This window comes from Lemur catta, chromosome 25 (genome assembly GCF_020740605.2).
Source record: "Lemur catta isolate mLemCat1 chromosome 25, mLemCat1.pri, whole genome shotgun sequence".
Taxonomy (NCBI): domain Eukaryota; kingdom Metazoa; phylum Chordata; class Mammalia; order Primates; family Lemuridae; genus Lemur; species Lemur catta.
In genome coordinates, this window is record NC_059152.1 from 10687269 (window position 1) to 10706190 (window position 18922).

General features: G+C 36.2%; 1 protein-coding gene across 5 annotated transcripts in view; it reads left to right on the plus strand.

The window, feature by feature from the left end:
- The window catches only part of RYR2 (ryanodine receptor 2), a 596087-nt gene that overhangs the window by 518244 nt on the left and 58921 nt on the right, over nt 1-18922 (plus strand). For 4 of the 5 annotated variants that reach the window (XM_045537281.1, XM_045537279.1, XM_045537276.1 and 1 more), the window contains 6 exons: nt 2511-2564; nt 3782-3805; nt 14644-14743; nt 15981-16060; nt 17830-17906; nt 18691-18764. In XM_045537281.1, coding sequence (XP_045393237.1) covers nt 2511-2564; nt 3782-3805; nt 14644-14743; nt 15981-16060; nt 17830-17906; nt 18691-18764 — 409 coding nt within the window. The remainder of the gene's footprint in view (nt 1-2510; nt 2565-3781; nt 3806-14643; nt 14744-15980; nt 16061-17829; nt 17907-18690; nt 18765-18922) is intronic. The other variant, XM_045537277.1, reaches the window with a different exon arrangement.

Sequence of the window (18922 nt, forward strand, 5' to 3'; positions counted from 1 at the left end):
ATTGATTTCTCTATTTCTCTATAAGTTGCTGGTAAACAGCTGGTATTTCTATACCCTTTCCCAGACTGATTAATCTACCTTATTTTGAATCTATATAACCATATGCCTCTAATCCTAACACTCTGGGAGGTTGAGGTGGAGGATTGCTTGAGCTTAGGAATTTGAGACCAGCCTGAGCAAGAGCAAGACTCCATCTCTGCTAACAATAGAAAAAATTAGCTGGGTGTGGTAAACGCCTGTAGTCCCAGCTACAAGGGAGGCTGAGGCAGGAGGATCGCTTGAGCCCAGGAGTTTGAGGTTGCTGTGAGCTAGGCTGATGCCACAGCACTCTAGCCCAGGCAACAGAATAAGACTGTCTCAAAAAAAAAAAAAAAAACCAGAAGAATTTTTATGTTAGTATTCTAATCTGCTTATATAAGAAACATGCTTGTTATCTGATAAACTCCCTGTACTTTTCATTCTCATTTACTAATGCTAGTTCCTAATTTCCCTTTAATTCTAACGGGAGACATTAAAATAGTTAATCTTAAGGACCAGATAAGCAAAACTCCACTGTTTTTGACATTAGACACACAGGATGTATTTATGGAGGACTGCAGATTTGTCTTCTGAATCTATTTTACTAAAGTTCTGGTGGGTTCTTATTTTTAAAATTCCTGGCTAACTGATGACTAAGGAGGCAGAGGAATATTAACACATAGTAGAAAATGTCCTGCTCTTTGAATGAATCATTAATATCATTGCTTTTGTAGTGAAACATGCCATTTCGCACCTTACCCACATAGTGAAATTGTCACAGGTCCATGTCCCCTCCTTTATTTCCTCCTTTGCAAATCATGTTCACAGGCACGTTACTCTAAATGGAAAGGGAGGTGTTCAGTATATATTTGCTGAATGAATGAAGGAATATGATAAACCTTTTAGAATAGATCATTGAGTGGGCAAAAGGATTTTGTACCCTCCCTCCCATACCCAGTTCATCTCATGCCCAGAGGACTGCAACTCATTCAGTTAAAAGTATTTTTCTGATTTGTGACTTCTGTGTCACTGTTTGCCCCCGTACACCTCACTGACACACTGAGTGCTTACCAAGTGTAAGAAATACTTAGAAGGGATGGAACAATGTACTTTTGAAGAGCTGTAGATTTCTTCCTACTGTAGGTATTGGTTAATGACCACTTTCCTCTGATCACCATTATACTCCAAACCATAACAATACCAGCTGAGATTTATTAAAAGTTTATTATTTTTCAGACACTTTTGTGTAAGTGGCATATAATTTACATGTATTAAATCATGAGTTCCTCTCAAGAACCCAGGTACTGTTTTAGTTATCCCTTCTTAAATATAAAGAAATGGAGGCACAGAGAGGTAAAGGAACTTGCCCAAGACTGCACAGCTACTTACTGGCAGCCTTGGTATTTGAAGCAGGTGCTGTGTTTCTGGAGCCCATGTTACTAACCACCATCCCCTTCTGCCTCCTTAGCAAGCGAAAATTTCAGCTGTGGGAATTAGATAAGAATACATGTATGGGCCGGGCGTGGTGGCTCACACCTGTAATCCTAGCACTCTGGGAGGCTGAGGTGGGTGGATCGTTTGAGCTAAGGAGTTCGAGACCAGCCTGAGCAAGAGCGAGACCCCCGTCTCTACTAAAAAATAGAAAGAAATTAGCTGGACAACTAAAAATATATAGAAAAAATTAGTCGGGCATGGTGGCGCATGCCTGTAGTCCCAGCTACTCGGGAGGCTGAGGCAGGAGGATTGATTGAGCCCAGGAGTTTGAGGTTGCTGTGAGCTAGGCTAATGCCACGGCACTCTAGCCTGGGCAACAGAGTGAGACTTCGTCTCAAAAAAAAAAAAAAAAAAAAGAATACATGCATGGTTCAGCACAAATCCTATATCATTTCTGGGAAAATTACTCCAAAATAATAAAATACTCATTTGTATTGTTTTTATGTATAAGGAATATTATAGGTAGCAGTTAGAATTTCACTTTATTCCTTTGAGCCAATTACAATGAAAAGTGAATTTAAAAAAAGATTAGAAGAAGCACTTTAATTAATGGTCACTGCTTTCCATTATTTTTAATTAATGTTTATTGCATGTGCCTGTATTGGTGCATTCTAATGGCAGCATAAAAAAAGAGAGAAAATAAGAATCCTTGTCTTTAAGATTTACATTTGGGTTTGTACCAGAAAAGTGTGTGAATAAGTAGTATGTGTAGTATGATATGGACCTCATAATTATCTCTGTGTTATTTATAAATAGGTAATTTAATATTTTAATTTTATAAAAGCATTATATATAATTTTCTTTCTGGTTGTAAGTATGGTCATGAGTTCATTGATCATGTCATCTAAGTAGTATATGTAATATATGTATATATGTAGTTAAACAATATTGATAGTAAATTACAAAAGATTTGGTGTTCTATATTAAATAATTCTTTTGTACTTTCTGCCTCAACATATTCCTGTCCACTCTTTTTTTTTTTTTTTTACATGTATCAGAGTTGTCATGATGAGGAAGATGATGATGGTGAAGAAGAAGTGAAGAGTTTTGAAGTAAGATTGATCTTTCTAGACGTGCCTCTTTTCTATCTTGAAACATTGTTTCATAGCTTATAACTGACATTTCTGTTTCTTGCTTCATGGCTTATTGCAGCTTATTGTGTCAAGGAACTGCATGTCAGAGCTGGATGGACAAACCTGAGTCCTAACATTTGCTGAAGTTAAGAACAAAAACCATAGAATAGTTAAATAATAAAATAAAGCCCATATGTTCAGAATGAGTGTTCCTGCGAACCATCCGAGATGAGACAGCTTCGAACTGTCCTCGTCTCAGTGATGTTGTGGTCTGGAATTTCCAGCAGACATGTGAAGAAAATACTTATTGAAGAGCAACATAACATCAAGTTTTTAATTAAAACCTTGGTGTGATATTTGTTCCTGAATTGAAGTCTGAAAGATTTGGCCTCTTTTGACTTCTCCCCAATTCGGTCACTCATTCCGTGTACATATCTGGGTGGTGGCACACGATGCAGTTTGCTTGCATGAGTCAGGAGTGCGTATGTTCCTAGGACTATATTGTATTTTATGATTATTTTCTCAAACATTCCCAGCTTGTAAATTTCCCGTATCATTTGAAATGCTGCTTAATCTTAATTAGCTGGAAGGAAAGTTAATATTATTTTCCCTCTTTGCTTATAGTGTACTTTTGCTTTGTATGGGAAAAACTAGTTGTTGCTAACTACCACCTTTCTCATTTATCGGTTCCTTTTTTTTTTTTCTTTTTTTAGAATCTTCAAAAAGAAATTAAGTGTAAGGAAATAGAGATTAGATTCTTTTTTTTTCTATTAATTTACACGTCTGGCCTTTGAGCTAGAAGCCCGAAAACCTATCAGTAGCCAGCAATGAGTCTTTAATTAAAGTGGACCCCACAAAAACGTGTAGCCGAGGAGTGAGCTCAGAGCATCTCTGCAGCACTGAAGTCAATGTGTTGAAAATATAAAACCAATTTAATTTGAGGATAACCCATGACTGTTGCTGGCTGAGAAAAATACCATGAGGTTAATTTTTCTCTGGCACTATAATCTTTCCTAATGTATGTATGTTCTATTCTCAAATCCATCTTTATTGATAAGCAACTGAGTTAAATTAGAATGACCTGTGAGCAGCAGATAATATTGTTTTTCTGAAGTGCACACCATTTACGGTCTACCGGTTGTCTTCAGAGCAATTGTTTATTGCTATTTTGCTTCTTGTCCTCATCCTTCCTTAAGGTCACAGGATCCCAACGCAGCAAGGTAAAACTATATATATGTGTGTATTTGTCTGGGTCTGAGTTTCGGTTTCTTGTGACATTTACCTTTGTTAGACCCAACATCTTGGATTCTTTTGTAAATAAAAGGTCGTGGAAATCTTTCTACAAGTTTGTAGCTCCAGTGCAATTGGTCTCTTCAGTATCCCTTCCTTGACACAGGTTTATTCGTCTTGCAATTTCCAAGACTCATAATTTGAAATTTTATCCTCCGTGTTGACTTTGAGCTGCATACTGTGCTGAGATTTAAAAAAAAAAAAAAAAATCCAGCCCTTAAGGTGAATAAACTCCTAACTAGAGACTTTTCATTTTCAGTGTAGTGTTCTGACCTCATCCTTCTTGATTTTTTTTTTTACACCAGTTCTAATTACCTGAAAACAGACATGATAAATGGTATTGCTGGTGAAATTGGAAAGAAGTCTGCTTTTCTATCATGCTATTAATACCTTCAGTTAATAACTAGAGATTATATCTCATGATTTTAATACTGATTTCATCATTTCACTAAAGGGAAGAACTAGATGACCATTTCTATCTCTTAATATTTCAGATAGCTAAATACTTGTAAAATTTGCTAGGAGAAAACATTTTGATCTAGAATTATAAAAGGATTTACTTTGATGTGGATCCTGTTAAGCTTATAAATTATGGTCATGTGGCCACTTAATAGGAAAATTGATCATAAACATCTCAGGAAGACAATACCAATAATGACTTTAGTTAAAAAAAAAAACTTTTCAGTTTGTAAATGTAAATTATTCTGCTTTGCTTCCTATGAAAAAAAGTAAAGTATTTGCTGCTGAAATGAATGTTTAGACTGTCCTGAAGAATCTATTCAAAAGAAACAAATTGAAAGTTTTTTAACTCACTAGGATGTTTGCAGGAATATATTGTTCTTATAACATACCATGATCCTTATAAATCTTTAAATTTGAGTTCTTGCATATACTATGAGATATAATTCCAATCTGATGGGCATAGTGGTTAAAGGCATTGAGAAGAGGAAAGAAGTAGAGAAAAAGCACTTTGAGGGCTGAGGCAGGAGGATCACTTGAGCCCAGGAGTTTGAGACCAGCCTGGGCAACATAGCAAGACCCCTATCTCTACAAAAAAAGTTTTTAAAAATTAATCAGGCACAGTGGCACACACCTGTATCTTAGCTACTCAGGAGGCTGAGGCAGGAGGATTGCTTGAGCCCGGGAGTTTGAGGCTACAGTGAGCTATGATTACACCATTGCACTCCAGCCTGGGCAATAATGGAGCCAGACCCCAACTCTTAGACAAAAAAAAAAAAAAAAAAAAGAAAAGTGTTATTATAAGGACATTTACCATGAGGAATACAGTAAAGTTCAAAAAACACGGAAAACAGGGAATGTGGAATGAAAAGCCAGGTATTTGTCAGTTCTTTTTTCTTCCATCACCTATATATTTTATTGATACTGATCCTGTTAAAACTTGCTTAATTCAACTTGATAATTTAATTCCCTGTTTCTATATTATATGTAAATATATTTTTCCCACAACTACATATTTAATAACTTTATTGCATATTTAGTTAATTTCTTTAGATTTGGGGCTACTTAAATATGAAAATCATAAAAGAGGACAGTTAAATCTTATAAGGAGGCCAACATTAATTGAAAGGGAACAAATGTTTTATCAGTTACCTAACAAGTTCATTATTGCAGTTGAGTGCTTTATTTAGCTTTTGAATATTTTATAAGCCAAAGCAAATAATAACAATTAATAATAATGTTTCAAGTCAAATAATATTTTCTGAGCATGATGGGTTTTTCTCTCCTAGCTCAACAAAGAGCTTTGGTCTACCAGAGTAGACCACATTTTTTAATTAAGATTTTGCAAAATACTTGGAAACATTCTTTACATGGTTGTTTCTTCTCTAAAAGCTGAGGGCATTGACACTTAATGATAATTCAATGAAAGCATTTCTTTGGAATATTAAAGTTCTATAATATAGAATTATTAATATTACTGAAAACCCTAAATTACTGGCAGTGGAGCTTAGGTAAGTGAGAGGAATGGAGCATTAACTTATCTTCAAGGGCATTTTCTCAAATATCAGGCAAGCTGCATCTTCCTTTGGCAAATGCCCAATTTCTAATTCACAGATGAATTCTCTGATGAGTTCTTGAGGTCCTCTTATTCTGTACTGTTGAATCTCTGTGTCTTAAATACTAAATACGCCTGTGACAGAGTTGACATTCTATAATAAATATTTAGGGCTCTAGCACGTTCTCTCAGATGAACCTTGGACATAACTAAAATGACATCACACCTGCCAATGTATGCAGAGCAACATCCAGCTCATACTCCAAAGTATCTACCGTTAAGTATGGAAGAATCAATTTAGGTCCAAAATGTCTTAAGGACTGATATTATATAGCACTACCCCAAGTATAAAGAATTTTTGTCTCACCCCTCCATGGATTTAATTTTAGATAGAATTCCATTTTTTCGTAGTTCTATAAGAATGAATTGGCCGTAAGATATACCACCCCCAAATAGCTATGTAATTTGAATTTTGAAGGGGTTTATTGAGTGCTCTTCACAGTAACAAGCAGTTTAAATTAAAAGGTCTTCCTGAATCTTAGCAAAGAGAATTCTTCAATGCATCAAAATTAGAGATAATAGCTATGGATATAAAATATTGAAACATTTATTCCTTTTATCAAAAAAGTTTATGATTCTTCAGTTCCTACTACAGAAGCTATGTAAGCATGGAGTTGTTTGCTGTACTGTTGAGTCATAACGGGGAAAGAGGGAAGGAATTTTAGTGGCCAGTGTTCTCCCGTGCTCATGCCTATTGCTGTAATCTGCCAACTGCATTTGCATATAATTAAATTATCGATCTCAAGTAATGATCTGGTGTCTTAGCCCAGGTTTCCTAGAAAACAGAGGCAAAAAGCTTATGTGCTGATACTTTATTGCGGGTGGGGGATTTACAATACCAGGGAAGTAAGAGAGAAAGAGAACTGATACAGGGAAGGAGATAGGGCAGATAAGAGGTAGAACATTCTTGAGCTGACCGCAGCTATTCACCAGTACAGCTTGTGACTGAGTTGTGTGGGATGCTTCTAGAGAGACCCCAGGTGCCTACAGAATAGTGTCTCCGGGGAGGAAGGGTGGGCACTTTCTATGTGGGTTCCTTCCCATCTCCTATCACTTCCTGGTTATGGGGAATTAATTTCTTCATACTTCCTGCTCACGGTAACCAGCTCTCCTAGGCAACCCCTGGGGCAGACAGAGCTGCCTTGGGTCCAGCCTGTCCGGGGTCCAGGTGCCACATTCTCTCTTTATCCGTCAGCATGGGATCTCCTTGGTGAGTGGTAGTGGTGTCGCAGCTGACTTTCATAACCAGAGCGTGGTGTCAGTCATTTCTAGGGTCATTCTGGCTCAAGAGCAAGGCAAGTGGCCAAAGCTTGGAGAGAAAGGAGTTGGACAGAGGTGGGGTCCTGGCCCTGGTACAGGGGAATTCGCAGAAAGCAAGTGCCCTGTATTGCATGTGGTAACTCATGTATGTGAAGACGTGACCCTAAATAGCAGACTGCATAGAAGACATACAGCTGGCCTTCTGTATCCGTGCTTTCCACACCCATGGATTCAACCAACCACGGATTGAAAATACTCAGGAAAAAAATGCATCTGTACCCAACATGTGCAGACTCTTTTTTTCTTGTCATTATTCCCTAAACAATACAGTATAGCAACTATTTACATAGAAGTTACATCGTATTAGGTATTAATATTATAACTAATCTAGAAACGATTTAAAGTAGACGGGAGGATGTGCATAGGTTACGTGCAGATACTGTGACATTTTACATCAGGGGCTTGAGCATCCTTGGATTTTGGAATCCATGGTGGGGCAATTGTTCTGGAACCAGTGCCCCACAGATACCGAGGAACAACCGTGTATTTAAGCATAATTGTACATTTTTCGTATGCACAATAAGTTGACTTTATGTGCTGTCATTTTTAAAATAATCCCAGTTGAAGCTTATCTTGACCAGATTACGGAAAATAAATGGGAAGCAGTAGTCCCCAAGAGGGCAGACACTCAGATGGACTCCCTGTCTCAATCTAAATCCCAGCTCTGTTACCTAGCGCTGTGAGCCTAAGCCTCAATTTTCCTATCTATAAAATAGGGCTAATTACAGTCATTAGGATTAAATTAGTCAGTACATATAGGACACTCAGAACATTGACTAACACATAACAAGCTCTATAAATTGGCTGTGGTTTATATTTAATCAGTTTTACTTTCCCTGCTAAAAACAAATCAAGAAAGCCCATATAGAAACTTTTACAGTACTGGAAGCATAAAACTACACAATGCAAGAGACCTGGATTCTCATCCGGGTGCCATTTTGCCTCTAGCACATCCTACGGAACTACTCTGTGTCTCAGCTTCCTCCTCTTTGATCAAAGAGCTTTGGACTAGATGTTCTCAGGGGTTAGATCCACCTTTAAAAATTGTCTGGTGTGCTATGTGTAAGTTGTCTTCATTTATCGGGCCAATTTCACATTTCTTCTAAATGCATAAATAGTGACAAAAACATGCAAGTTCCCATTCCTTTTCTGCTTTTGTGGAGGATTTTTTTAAAAAAGAAAATAAACTCCAGGAATGTCACCACAAAAATGTTTTATAGAAAATAATGTCTAACTTCCGTACATGTGTATGGTATCTCCACCTTTTCCTAGTTTGGTATTTAAAATATCACAGAATTATACATAGCATAGTAAGTTAAAGGGAAAAAAAGAATGGTGTTGAAGAACGCAAAGTGGAGCCTTCCAAAAATGAGTTTAGTCCAGAAACCATAGAGTCTTGCCAATTTGATGAGAGTTGTCAGCATATTTGATTCCAAGCTTTCTAGGAGCCAACATGAAATTGTATAAATTTAACAGTTCCTTATATCAATAAAATAGCCTTCTTGATTGGGAGAAACAAATTCCTAAAGTTAAGATTCGCTAGCATTATTTTCCCCCTGAGGACATTGCGTGATATAATGAAAAATGTCCACAACAATTCAGTAAAAATAATTATTTGACAATTTACACAATAAAGTCCAATTATACAGACACCACCTGAAGTCGGATTAGTGTAGGATGGGTACACATATCTGGAAGAATGAAAGAAATATGTATCCTTAAGACAGACTCCAGAAAAATCCTCCTCCTAGCTAAGGGGGAATTCTTTGGCAGGGAATTTGGGGCTGTATCAAATATTCAGAGTGCAGATAGGTGGGGTTAATAACTGTTGGTAAAGACCGAGAATTATAGACACGAGAGCTTCTTGAGTTGTGAGATCTCAAAATTAAAATGAGTTGCTGTGATCCATTCTATGATCAGAGTGTTTCTTCTCATTTTCTGACTCACTGATCCAGCATTCTAGACCACGATGGTGTAACCATAGCTTTGTAATATTAGTGGCCAGTAGCTATCATATTGCTCTTAGCTTCTCTTCTGTCAGGGCAGGTTAGGAGACAGAGAGCTACATAGCATCCTTTTGGTATTCAAGGCAGTATCCAGGACTTCTAAGGCTGAAACAAATAAATAGGTACATGAAGCCTGTTTTAAATCAGTACCGTGCTCAGGAATAAACCACGTTCCCACTAAGGATAAGTCAACTTAGCTTTGCTAATTTGATAACTTCTGATTGTAGAGTTACTCATTTTTTCCCTCTCAGAAGTGTAAATTTTGTCTTTTGGACCCTGAAATAGAAAACCAATTCAATTCAGCCGAGTTTTATTGCTTCAGCATAGTTTTAAATTAGTTCTAAATATGCTGAATCCCTGGGAAACAATATTCCACCCAAAATACGAGTGTATGTAATATTGAAGATTTAGCCATAAAGTCACATTATACAGTATATCTAAACTTTAGAGCCTCTAGCACGTTAACTGAAGTACATGTCTCTGGTTTAGTGTTTTGTTTGTCTCTCTATATTAGTAATACTTTGATACCATTTTTAAAGAGTTTGATTTGGATAAAGACTTATTTTCGTCCTTTTTTGTTTTTATTAAAGAGAGCATTAGAAACTATGTTCATCCTATTCAGTGGTAGAATTCTGGAAGATTTTTTATTATAGTGTTTGAAAGTTCAGTAGTCAAGAGAATGGATAATAATGAAAGGTATAAACAAAAAAATTAAATGAGCTAAAGCCCACAGTTTGATAATTATTGTTTGTGTGTAATTCTAAAGAACACTTTGACCAGGCACTAAAAGAAAACTAAATAAACTTTTCCTATCATACTAGCTTTATAGCTCTTCAAACAAAAAGATAACATTTTTAATATTTTAGATTATGATCACAAACTACCTGATATCACATCATTTGGTTCTGTCATTTTTTTCATGCAAATTTTCTTGAATACCAGTTAAGTACAGGGACTATACTGGTTGTGCAGTTTGTGTGTACTGGTGTTTAAAACAAAGAAACAGCTAGGGCCTTGGTTTTGTGGTTCTTTTCTTCTAAGAAACTCCATATATATTTAATTTTTTAAAAAATTTGGAAATAATTTATTATTAAACGAAGTTATAATCTTTTAAGTGTTTTCCTATCATTGTCAGTCAACTCTGTAGACATGTAGCTAACCTGCATTGTCAGGAGCCGGAATATAGCAGAAGAAAACTAATTGAAGTAGAGAATGTGATTCTTACCCACACTTTTGTTTTTCCTTAGTCTGAGTTGGCCTGTTTGTGTTGTAAACCAAATTATATTAGTATTGTTTTCACTCTCTTTCATCATTTTTCCCCACTGTTATCCAATTGAATCTTCTATTTTTCAGTCTTTTTTTTCTTGTGATACTGATATTCAACATCACCTTGTAGGTTATAACTATGTTTAAGATGTCAAATAAGGATATTTCAGGTTGACTTACGACATTAATAAATTATGGGAAACATGTTAAAAAGGAGTTCAGTTCCTGGAAATTTCTGTTCTCCTACATTATAACTTGCTTTCACCTGCAGTTTTAGAGGAAAACATAATGAAAACCATTTTGAAGTCTTGGAAATACAAAGAAAAAAAAGGAAAGCAACTGGGCTCATTAGGCGTGATGCACAGATGATAGATTTGGTAGCCTCAGCTGTGATGTGTGCAGATGTTGCCCCAGATGTCAAAGGACCTCAGGAATGTGCTTTAGACACAATGTGAATGTCTTTGCTGTCATCAGGCTGCCTTGGTTTAAAATATCTTTTCATCTCCATTATGGGGAGAAATTATTTTCTCCATCAAGGAGCGTAGGGCAATTGTAATTTATTCTTCTTACTTCAACAGTTTTTTTCTCACATAGGCAAATTGTTGAAGAACCAAATGCAGTTGTTTTTTTCTCCAGGCCTTTCTATTTGACCACCTCCACCCCCAATCAAGTGTTAAAAGCTCAAGGCACTCTTAGACAAAATAGAAGAATACTAGCAATTTTATTACAAACTTTAGTTCTACCAAAAGCAAATCATGATGTTGAATACTTCCACATTGCCAGCAATCTGGTTATGGGTCTGATTTTCGTGACACATTTGACCTTGAAAAGACTCACAACACTCTCACTAGGATATGAGCTGATAATTCTTGGTTACTCTTGATAATCAGAATCTTTTGCTTAGGGGAAAATTCAAATTGTAGAGCTGCTCTTGTAACGGAACTCCTGTTGCTCCAAAAGCCAGACTCAAGAGACAAGAGTTGGTGATAGGAAAAGGGGGTTTATTCTGTAGGAGAAGGCAGCCTCCTGTTACAAAGACCTTCTTAAATGCCTCAAGCTGGCTGAAGGGTTTTAACGGGAAAGGAGTTCTGGGGAACCAGGTGTAGGAGCTCACTACATGCAGGTCAGCAGGTCTTGTTCCCAGGATTATCTTGGGTAAGCGGCCATCTGGTCGTCTGGCTGGCGTGAGCTTGACCACCACAGACTTGAAGGTTAACTGTTCAGCATTTTTCTCCCGAGGAAAGGTAGGGTGCGGGGGAGTCCTACAATCTTGTTTTCAGGCTTAGTTGTTCAAAACCTGTTGCTGGGGATTCTTAAGCACACAATTAGGCACTGCAAAAGAAAGAGTTATTAGTTAGCTGTAAGAGGGAGTGACTATTACTGTTATACTCTTTTTTTTTTTCCTTTAACCTTCCTCTGTAACCATGGAGTAACTTAAAAGACTAAACTGTAGGTTGGAGGTATAATGGTGTTTCTTTAAGACCCCTGGGTGGTTTAAGCACAGTCTAGTGGCAGGGGAACTCTGCTTTTAAAAAGGTGCTTTCAAGATGCCATTTCCTTGAGTAAGCTACTTCTAAAAGATCTATCTCAAATTTGTCTAGAAAAGCTAATCAGTACGTTTGAAGTGGAAAAAAAAATTTTTTCTTTCCACATAATCCATCATTTTATCATCTGGGAACTTTCTGGTTTAGCTCTCAAGATTTTATTTGTTAATGTGATAAAATTTCCCAATGACAAGATTAAATTGCATGCCCCGAAGCTGTTCTCACAGATCAGAGTACTGGAAAGAAATATTAAGAGTTCTGAAAAGAGAGTTGCTAATTCAGTCTAACAAAGAAGAAATTCAAGAGAGAGAGGTTAACCTGATCCTTTTTTATGAAGCACAGTTTTTTTCTGCTTCTAGATCAATATAACTTTTTGGCTCAATGTTTTGTTTTGTTTTTTTTTTTTTCCAAATGGATTTCATCATCTTCCTCAAAATATTAATTGTTATTGACATTTAAATACTATATAAGAAAACGAGTGTAACTTTTGTCCAGGGAGTTTATTTTTAAACAAGGTAATTTGATATCCTATCTATTTCTTGGTCCATTCATATGTGATTTCATTGACTGAAGTGCTTACCGTGACCTTAAGAGTCTGTTGTACAAGTAGTTCTAGAAGGTCTTTGAACCAGTCTACCCACTTTTGGAACACAAATGTCAAATTGTTGTTTCGTTTTGTTTTTTTCTCAAGGGTATATGACATGTTGCCATCTTCCATCCTCTGTGAGTTTCCCGATGACTGTCTTTCCACGTTCTAGTGGGTCAATGGAAGAACCATTCTTTCTGACTCCCTTGCCGCTTTAGTTGCTGCAAATGATAGGGCCATTCCGTAAGCCAGTAATTTCTTATCATTTTCTTACTGGAAACACTCTTTCACAAAAGAAGTTGGTTCAGCTTTCAGTGAAAGTTCTGTATGATAGCTTTGGCAATGGGAGGAAAGTGAAAAAAGATTGTTGGGTCTAAAAGGAAGAATCAAATGTTGCTCATGGATTTTAAACAACAGCTGAAGAGCAGACGAAAGGGTCCTCTTTCAGTTTTTCTGAAACTGTGTTGTAATGACAATATGGTTTTGTGTGTCTGTGTGTTTTTGTTTTCGTTTTGTTTTTGACTTCACAGGAAGAGGTTTAAACATGAAGGCAAACCTTTTAGGTGTTAGCATGGCTACATAAAAAGCAAAGCTGCCTCTTTTATTTTTATTTTTTTCTTTTCTCTGCTTCCATTTAGGCCTATCACATAACTTAAGAAAAATTAAAATTTAACCACAGGAGCTCTAACTATAGTGTGAAAAAAAACCCTGATCAATTTTGTTTTCGCAGCACGATATTATCAAAGATTTAAGAAACAAATTTGCCAGCCTCGGCGAGAACTCTCTGGTAACAGCATAAATGTCTGTGTTGGTTGCTTTTGATTTAAAGGTTTCTTTCTTCATTTGTTTGAGCCCATTTCTTTTCCCCCCTCCTTTTAGTTCACTTTATTTTTCATATTCTGTAACTAGCAAGCCTTCATTTTTTAAACCTCTTCCATCTTCCAGTGTCTATTTTCCGTACTTTGGATGGAAAGTTTATGGCAGCAAAGCTGTCACTCTGGCTACCTCTGCTGCAGCTCTTCCTGCTCTTAGGTCATATATGTTTTGGCCGTTGTGTTTATGGACATGATACTAATTGACCGTTTCATGTCCCATTGACTAAGCTTCCCTACCACGCCATCTGATGGATCGCTGTCATAGGGCTCTATGCAACTTTCATTCTGCCACTTATACTGCTTAGTCCCGTCTCAATTCTCCAGCGAACTGGATTGCTCAAGTGAATGGTCATACCAGTCTTGAACTTGCTGTGCCTTTATATTTTATTTTTATTTCCTTCTTTTATGTTTTCAGTGGTAGCTTAAGTGGAAAAGAACAAACTCCAGCCATTGCTCCCAGCAGCACCATGCAGTTATCGTTTGTTACCACCAGAGAATACAAAATATAAAGGCACATTGCAGCTCTTATTCTTTGCGGGGGTGACTGGGGAGATCTGTATCATAAATCCACTACTTAGTTGAAGCCTACCTTTTTATCCATATCAGCTTTCAATTTTGCTTAAACTCCAAGACATCTCTGTTAATGTTTTTCTGTGATTCAGTGATACCTTGCAACTCGAGCCATTTGCTGAGCAGTATCAAGTTATGGCCATGACATGGGAGATTATTCAAAAATGTGACAAACTGATGCACAAATGTCTAAATCAGAAAGTGCAAGTTTCAGTGATGAAGTAACAGTACTTCAAAACTGTGATACAGGCTTTGGACGAATCAAATCATTAAAATTGAGAAAAAAAAAACATCCTGATAAACCAGTACCAAAAGTATATCAAGAAAACTATAAAGGGGGAGAAAAAAAAGAACAAAAAAACAAGAGTTGAATATGTTCATATCTGTTTAATAACATTGCTGGTGTTGAAATGGTCCATAATGTTGTCATAGAGCCCATACATGAAGAGATGACTAAAAATGTGGTCTATAGAAAGCTGCTGTGCTTAGTGATCGCCTCAACATAAACGGTTGGGATTTGTGTTCAGGAAAAGGAAATGGAAAAGCAAAAGCTTCTCTACCAGCAAGCCCGACTCCACGATCGTGGTGCAGCGGAGATGGTGCTACAGACCATCAGCGCCAGCAAAGGTGAGGTTCCTTTTTCTCCCCTCACGCATGTCTGTTCTGCAGATTTCGTCTTTTCTGGCTCAGTGCTGGCTCATTGCAATCCCACTCCTGCTCATTTAGTCCGAGAGTTTCTGGCTCATGACTGTATCAGGCCATCGTTCCCAAACACCAGTGCTCGTCATTTACGGAGCGCACAATGTTAATTTTTTTCAGAGTCTTACTAAAAAGATTTATTTCTGTTCTTTAAGTTTTGGAAACTAAACTCGAGCAGACTGAACCTATAAAAATAGGGGTGAGCAAACTGTTTCGGAAGGCCAGAGAGTAACTATTTTCAGGGCCTTGCAGTCTTTGTTGCAACTCTTCTCCTCTGCTGTAGTAGCATAAAAGCAGCCAGAGACGGTAACTGAAAAAACAGAGTGACTGTGTTCCGGTGAAACATTATTTGCTAATACCGAGTGACAAGCTGAATTTGGCCCTCAGGCCACAGTTTGCTGTGACCCTCGATATAAATGTTGCACCTTTTTAAGTGAGTCCTTTTTAACAATTAAAATACTATTGTATATCTCAGTGGCCAGCCATCTCGATGATTTTTCATCTATCAGTTATATTTGATTTGTGAAAATATTTTAAATGTAATTTGTAATGGAATGGAAAAGTAATGGTGGTATACTTTGTTATTAAATACCCCCCAAATTCTGAAGATTATTTCTATTTATAAAATAAGTAAAAGTGAATACTGAAAAATAAAATATACTAAATAAAATTTGTAAATATTATCTGAAGAACTTAAAATTGAGAGTAGTCATCTTAGTAAGCCAGACCATAATATATTAAAAGTGATGAAATGACAATGATGAAATTGTTCAGATATAATATTATTGAGAGAAGGGGGAGAGAAATTTTCCTTAGAGAAAGTTTTAATTAGCTCATATTTATTTTAATATTAATGTGTCTTAAAACACATGATTAGTTTTGAATCTTAATAATTTCAGGTCTCAGTATTTCAAAATTAATTGTGTCTTCCTATTTTTTTTCTCTGTGTCTTCATAGAGTTTCAGTTCTTGGATGTATTACACAGAACTTAATAAAAATGTTACTGTATTATTGTTTTAATGGTTTTTGGTACATAGATCAGTCTGTGCACCATTACACAGATTTGTAGGGGTAATAATAATTTTAAAAATGTACCTTTTCAGGAAGAAGAGGTTAATATAGAAGGTGAAATGATACAAGTAACACTGTTTTTTATATTTTTAAGGTGAAACTGGACCCATGGTAGCTGCCACTTTGAAACTTGGAATTGCTATTTTAAATGGTGGGAATTCTACAGTACAGCAGGTAATGTCTTTAAGCTGCACTTTTCAAACCAATGGACCATACCATAGTAAAAGAACTCTTTGTTGTAAAATTTTTAATTTTCTATGTAAAATGTCTCTATTTTAATTTACAATAATACCCAAGAGATAGCATGGGAAGGAAAAAGTAATTATGTGATAGTCTTTACAAATCCAAATGTAAAATGCTGTCAAAATATCTGAAAACATCAATCTAAGTGTGTCATTTTCCATGACAAATGAATTCTTCTATTGAGGCCTGAACTCCTCTCTCACCATCCTTATGTCAGACTGTGGATATATAAACCTAGCCGAGGTAACCAGTTCATTCTATTCCTGTAGTAAATGACTACATGATTTCTTTTTTTAAAAGAAAAGGAAAAAAAATAGAGAAAAGTCACCGAATCTCTTCAAAATATTTAACAAACAATAATTTGTCTTGCTTATGTTTTACTTAAAGAGACCTTCATTGTATAGTATATATTCAGAAATCCTTTGATCCATGGGGTGTCCTGAAACATCATGTAATATATGTATTTCCTGTCCATACAGAACATATCTTTTTTCTCTATAACTTCAAATATGTATTTCACCATCTCCCTTTGACTCTCTAAGCCATGCTCCTTTGTTTTAAAAGATCAATGATTATTAAGTGTTTCATTTTTCATTTGACCGATAAGTTATTACACCCTCCATAACTGGCTATGTTTTCTTATGTGTCTGTGCGTATATGTATACATGTGTCTGTGCATGTGTGTATACATGCATGTACATACTTTATATGTGTCTGTATTTGTGTGTGTGCACACGTGTGTATATACATATGTGCATGTACTTTGTGTGTATGTATCTTTTACATATTTGGTTTATATTACCTTGGATATCTGAAAAAGATTACTCTCATAATTTTGGCTGTTTAGCTGAGCCCTGTTTAGAACAGCACTGATAATAGGAATTATTTTGCTCTATTCAAGATTTGGAGAATAATTGAATATTTAAGAAAATATCTCTATTTTCTTAAAACCTTTGAGTATGCTTTCTGTCATCTTGTATGTACTTTTAACTTGAAACTTCCAGTACATTCTGTCTATGTCAGAAATAACTATCTCATTGCACTGCTTAGCAGTAAGCTAACAAGACAGAGGCATGCATTGCTTTAGCATTTTTTACATTTATGTTTGGCCAAAATTGTGACTACAGATTGTGGACATTGAGAACAGAAGAGGAAAATTGAATTGTCAAATGATTTCTACTATTCTTTAGATTTAGAGACTATGGTAGTGGAAACTGAATTTCTGGCTATAGCATTAGCATATATATGGCAGTCTCAACTCTCAGATTATAATGCTGTTTATAGTGCTGATTATAACACTTTTGTATGGAAATCAATGCCTGGCATACCCAGATCTTCTGCCTATTTAACCTGCATAAAAGTACATGAATCTACAAATACTTAAAGGCTCATCAGAAGAAAATTAAAAGCACTATTTCCCCTTGATATTTATGGTGTTTGTGGTGTCCTGTAAAGCAGTTTCCCTGTTCCAAGTCATGTTTTTTTTTTTTCTACTGCTGCACATAGAAATGTGCAACTATCTTGCTTTGACAAGATTGTCACTATTTCATGGTAAAGATGACATTAGTCATGTTTGTATGCACGGAATATTTTCATCTTTATTCTATAAATGGAAAGCCTGCTTGGGGTTTTTTCTTTATTTGTTTAACAAGAAACAAGATTTGTGTTCAGTGCCCATGTGGTTTCTGTATTTCCTGTAGAAAATGCTCGACTACCTCAAGGAGAAAAAGGACGTGGGCTTCTTTCAGAGCCTGGCTGGCCTGATGCAGTCGTGTAGGTAAGGACACACTTCCTTCTTTGGGTTCTACGCAGTGGTTGTGTTTTTGAAAGTCTTCGCTTTCCATTGTTGACAATAATTATACGTAGGACTTTTAATGATTAAAGATGCTTACAACTGAGATGATATGCAATGTCTTGTTTTCTGTCTTGTTTTTAGGGTGTTACTAGTGTTTTAATTACTTTATTAATAATGTCTTTAAATAGTCTTCCCCATGTTTAAATAGGGACCTTAAAGGAGAATGGATGTGTATTCTGCATACTTGAAAATGAATTGTGTTTGCTCTTTACAAAGAGAAAAAAGGAAGTTCTATTTCATTTTATTTGGGAGCTTGAGGCCATTTCTCATTTTTTTCTGACTGCGTGATTCTTAACCAACTAATTTCTGATAATTATTTTCTAGTTTTTACAGTATTTAAAATTGTTCAGATAGCATTTGACTAAGGAAGCTGACACACACTTACTGTAATGAGCTATTCCCAGTGCAGAAACATGATTTTATTATATTTCTGCATGTCTGCTAACTTGGTAATGCACTGTCTCAAGTTGAAACCTCTGAATGCCTTATGGTTGACTTTCACGTGGATCATGTCAGTGTAGGCCCCGGGGACAGGCTAGTCTACTACTAGAGAACTGTGATTGGTAACCGTTGGATTGAGATATGCTTTCAGGATGTGCTAATATTTGGTTCACATTTTAAGATGCACGGTGTTTAGACGTTTGCTCTCTTCAACAAAGACAATGTTCTGTTAGTTCTCTAAATGTTTCACTCCTTGTTATTGCAGTGTCCTTGACCTAAATGCATTTGAGCGACAAAACAAAGCTGAAGGACTTGGAATGGTGACAGAGGAAGGATCAGGTATTAATCACTTACATTAAAAAGATCGCTTGTTCTCCCTTCTTCCCTGAAGTGAGTCAGTTATCAATTAACCTTTCAAGCAGAGAGATACAGAGTTATTTTAAAATTGATGAAATGCTTATGTGACCAATCTGAAAGTTCCCAATGGGACACTCACA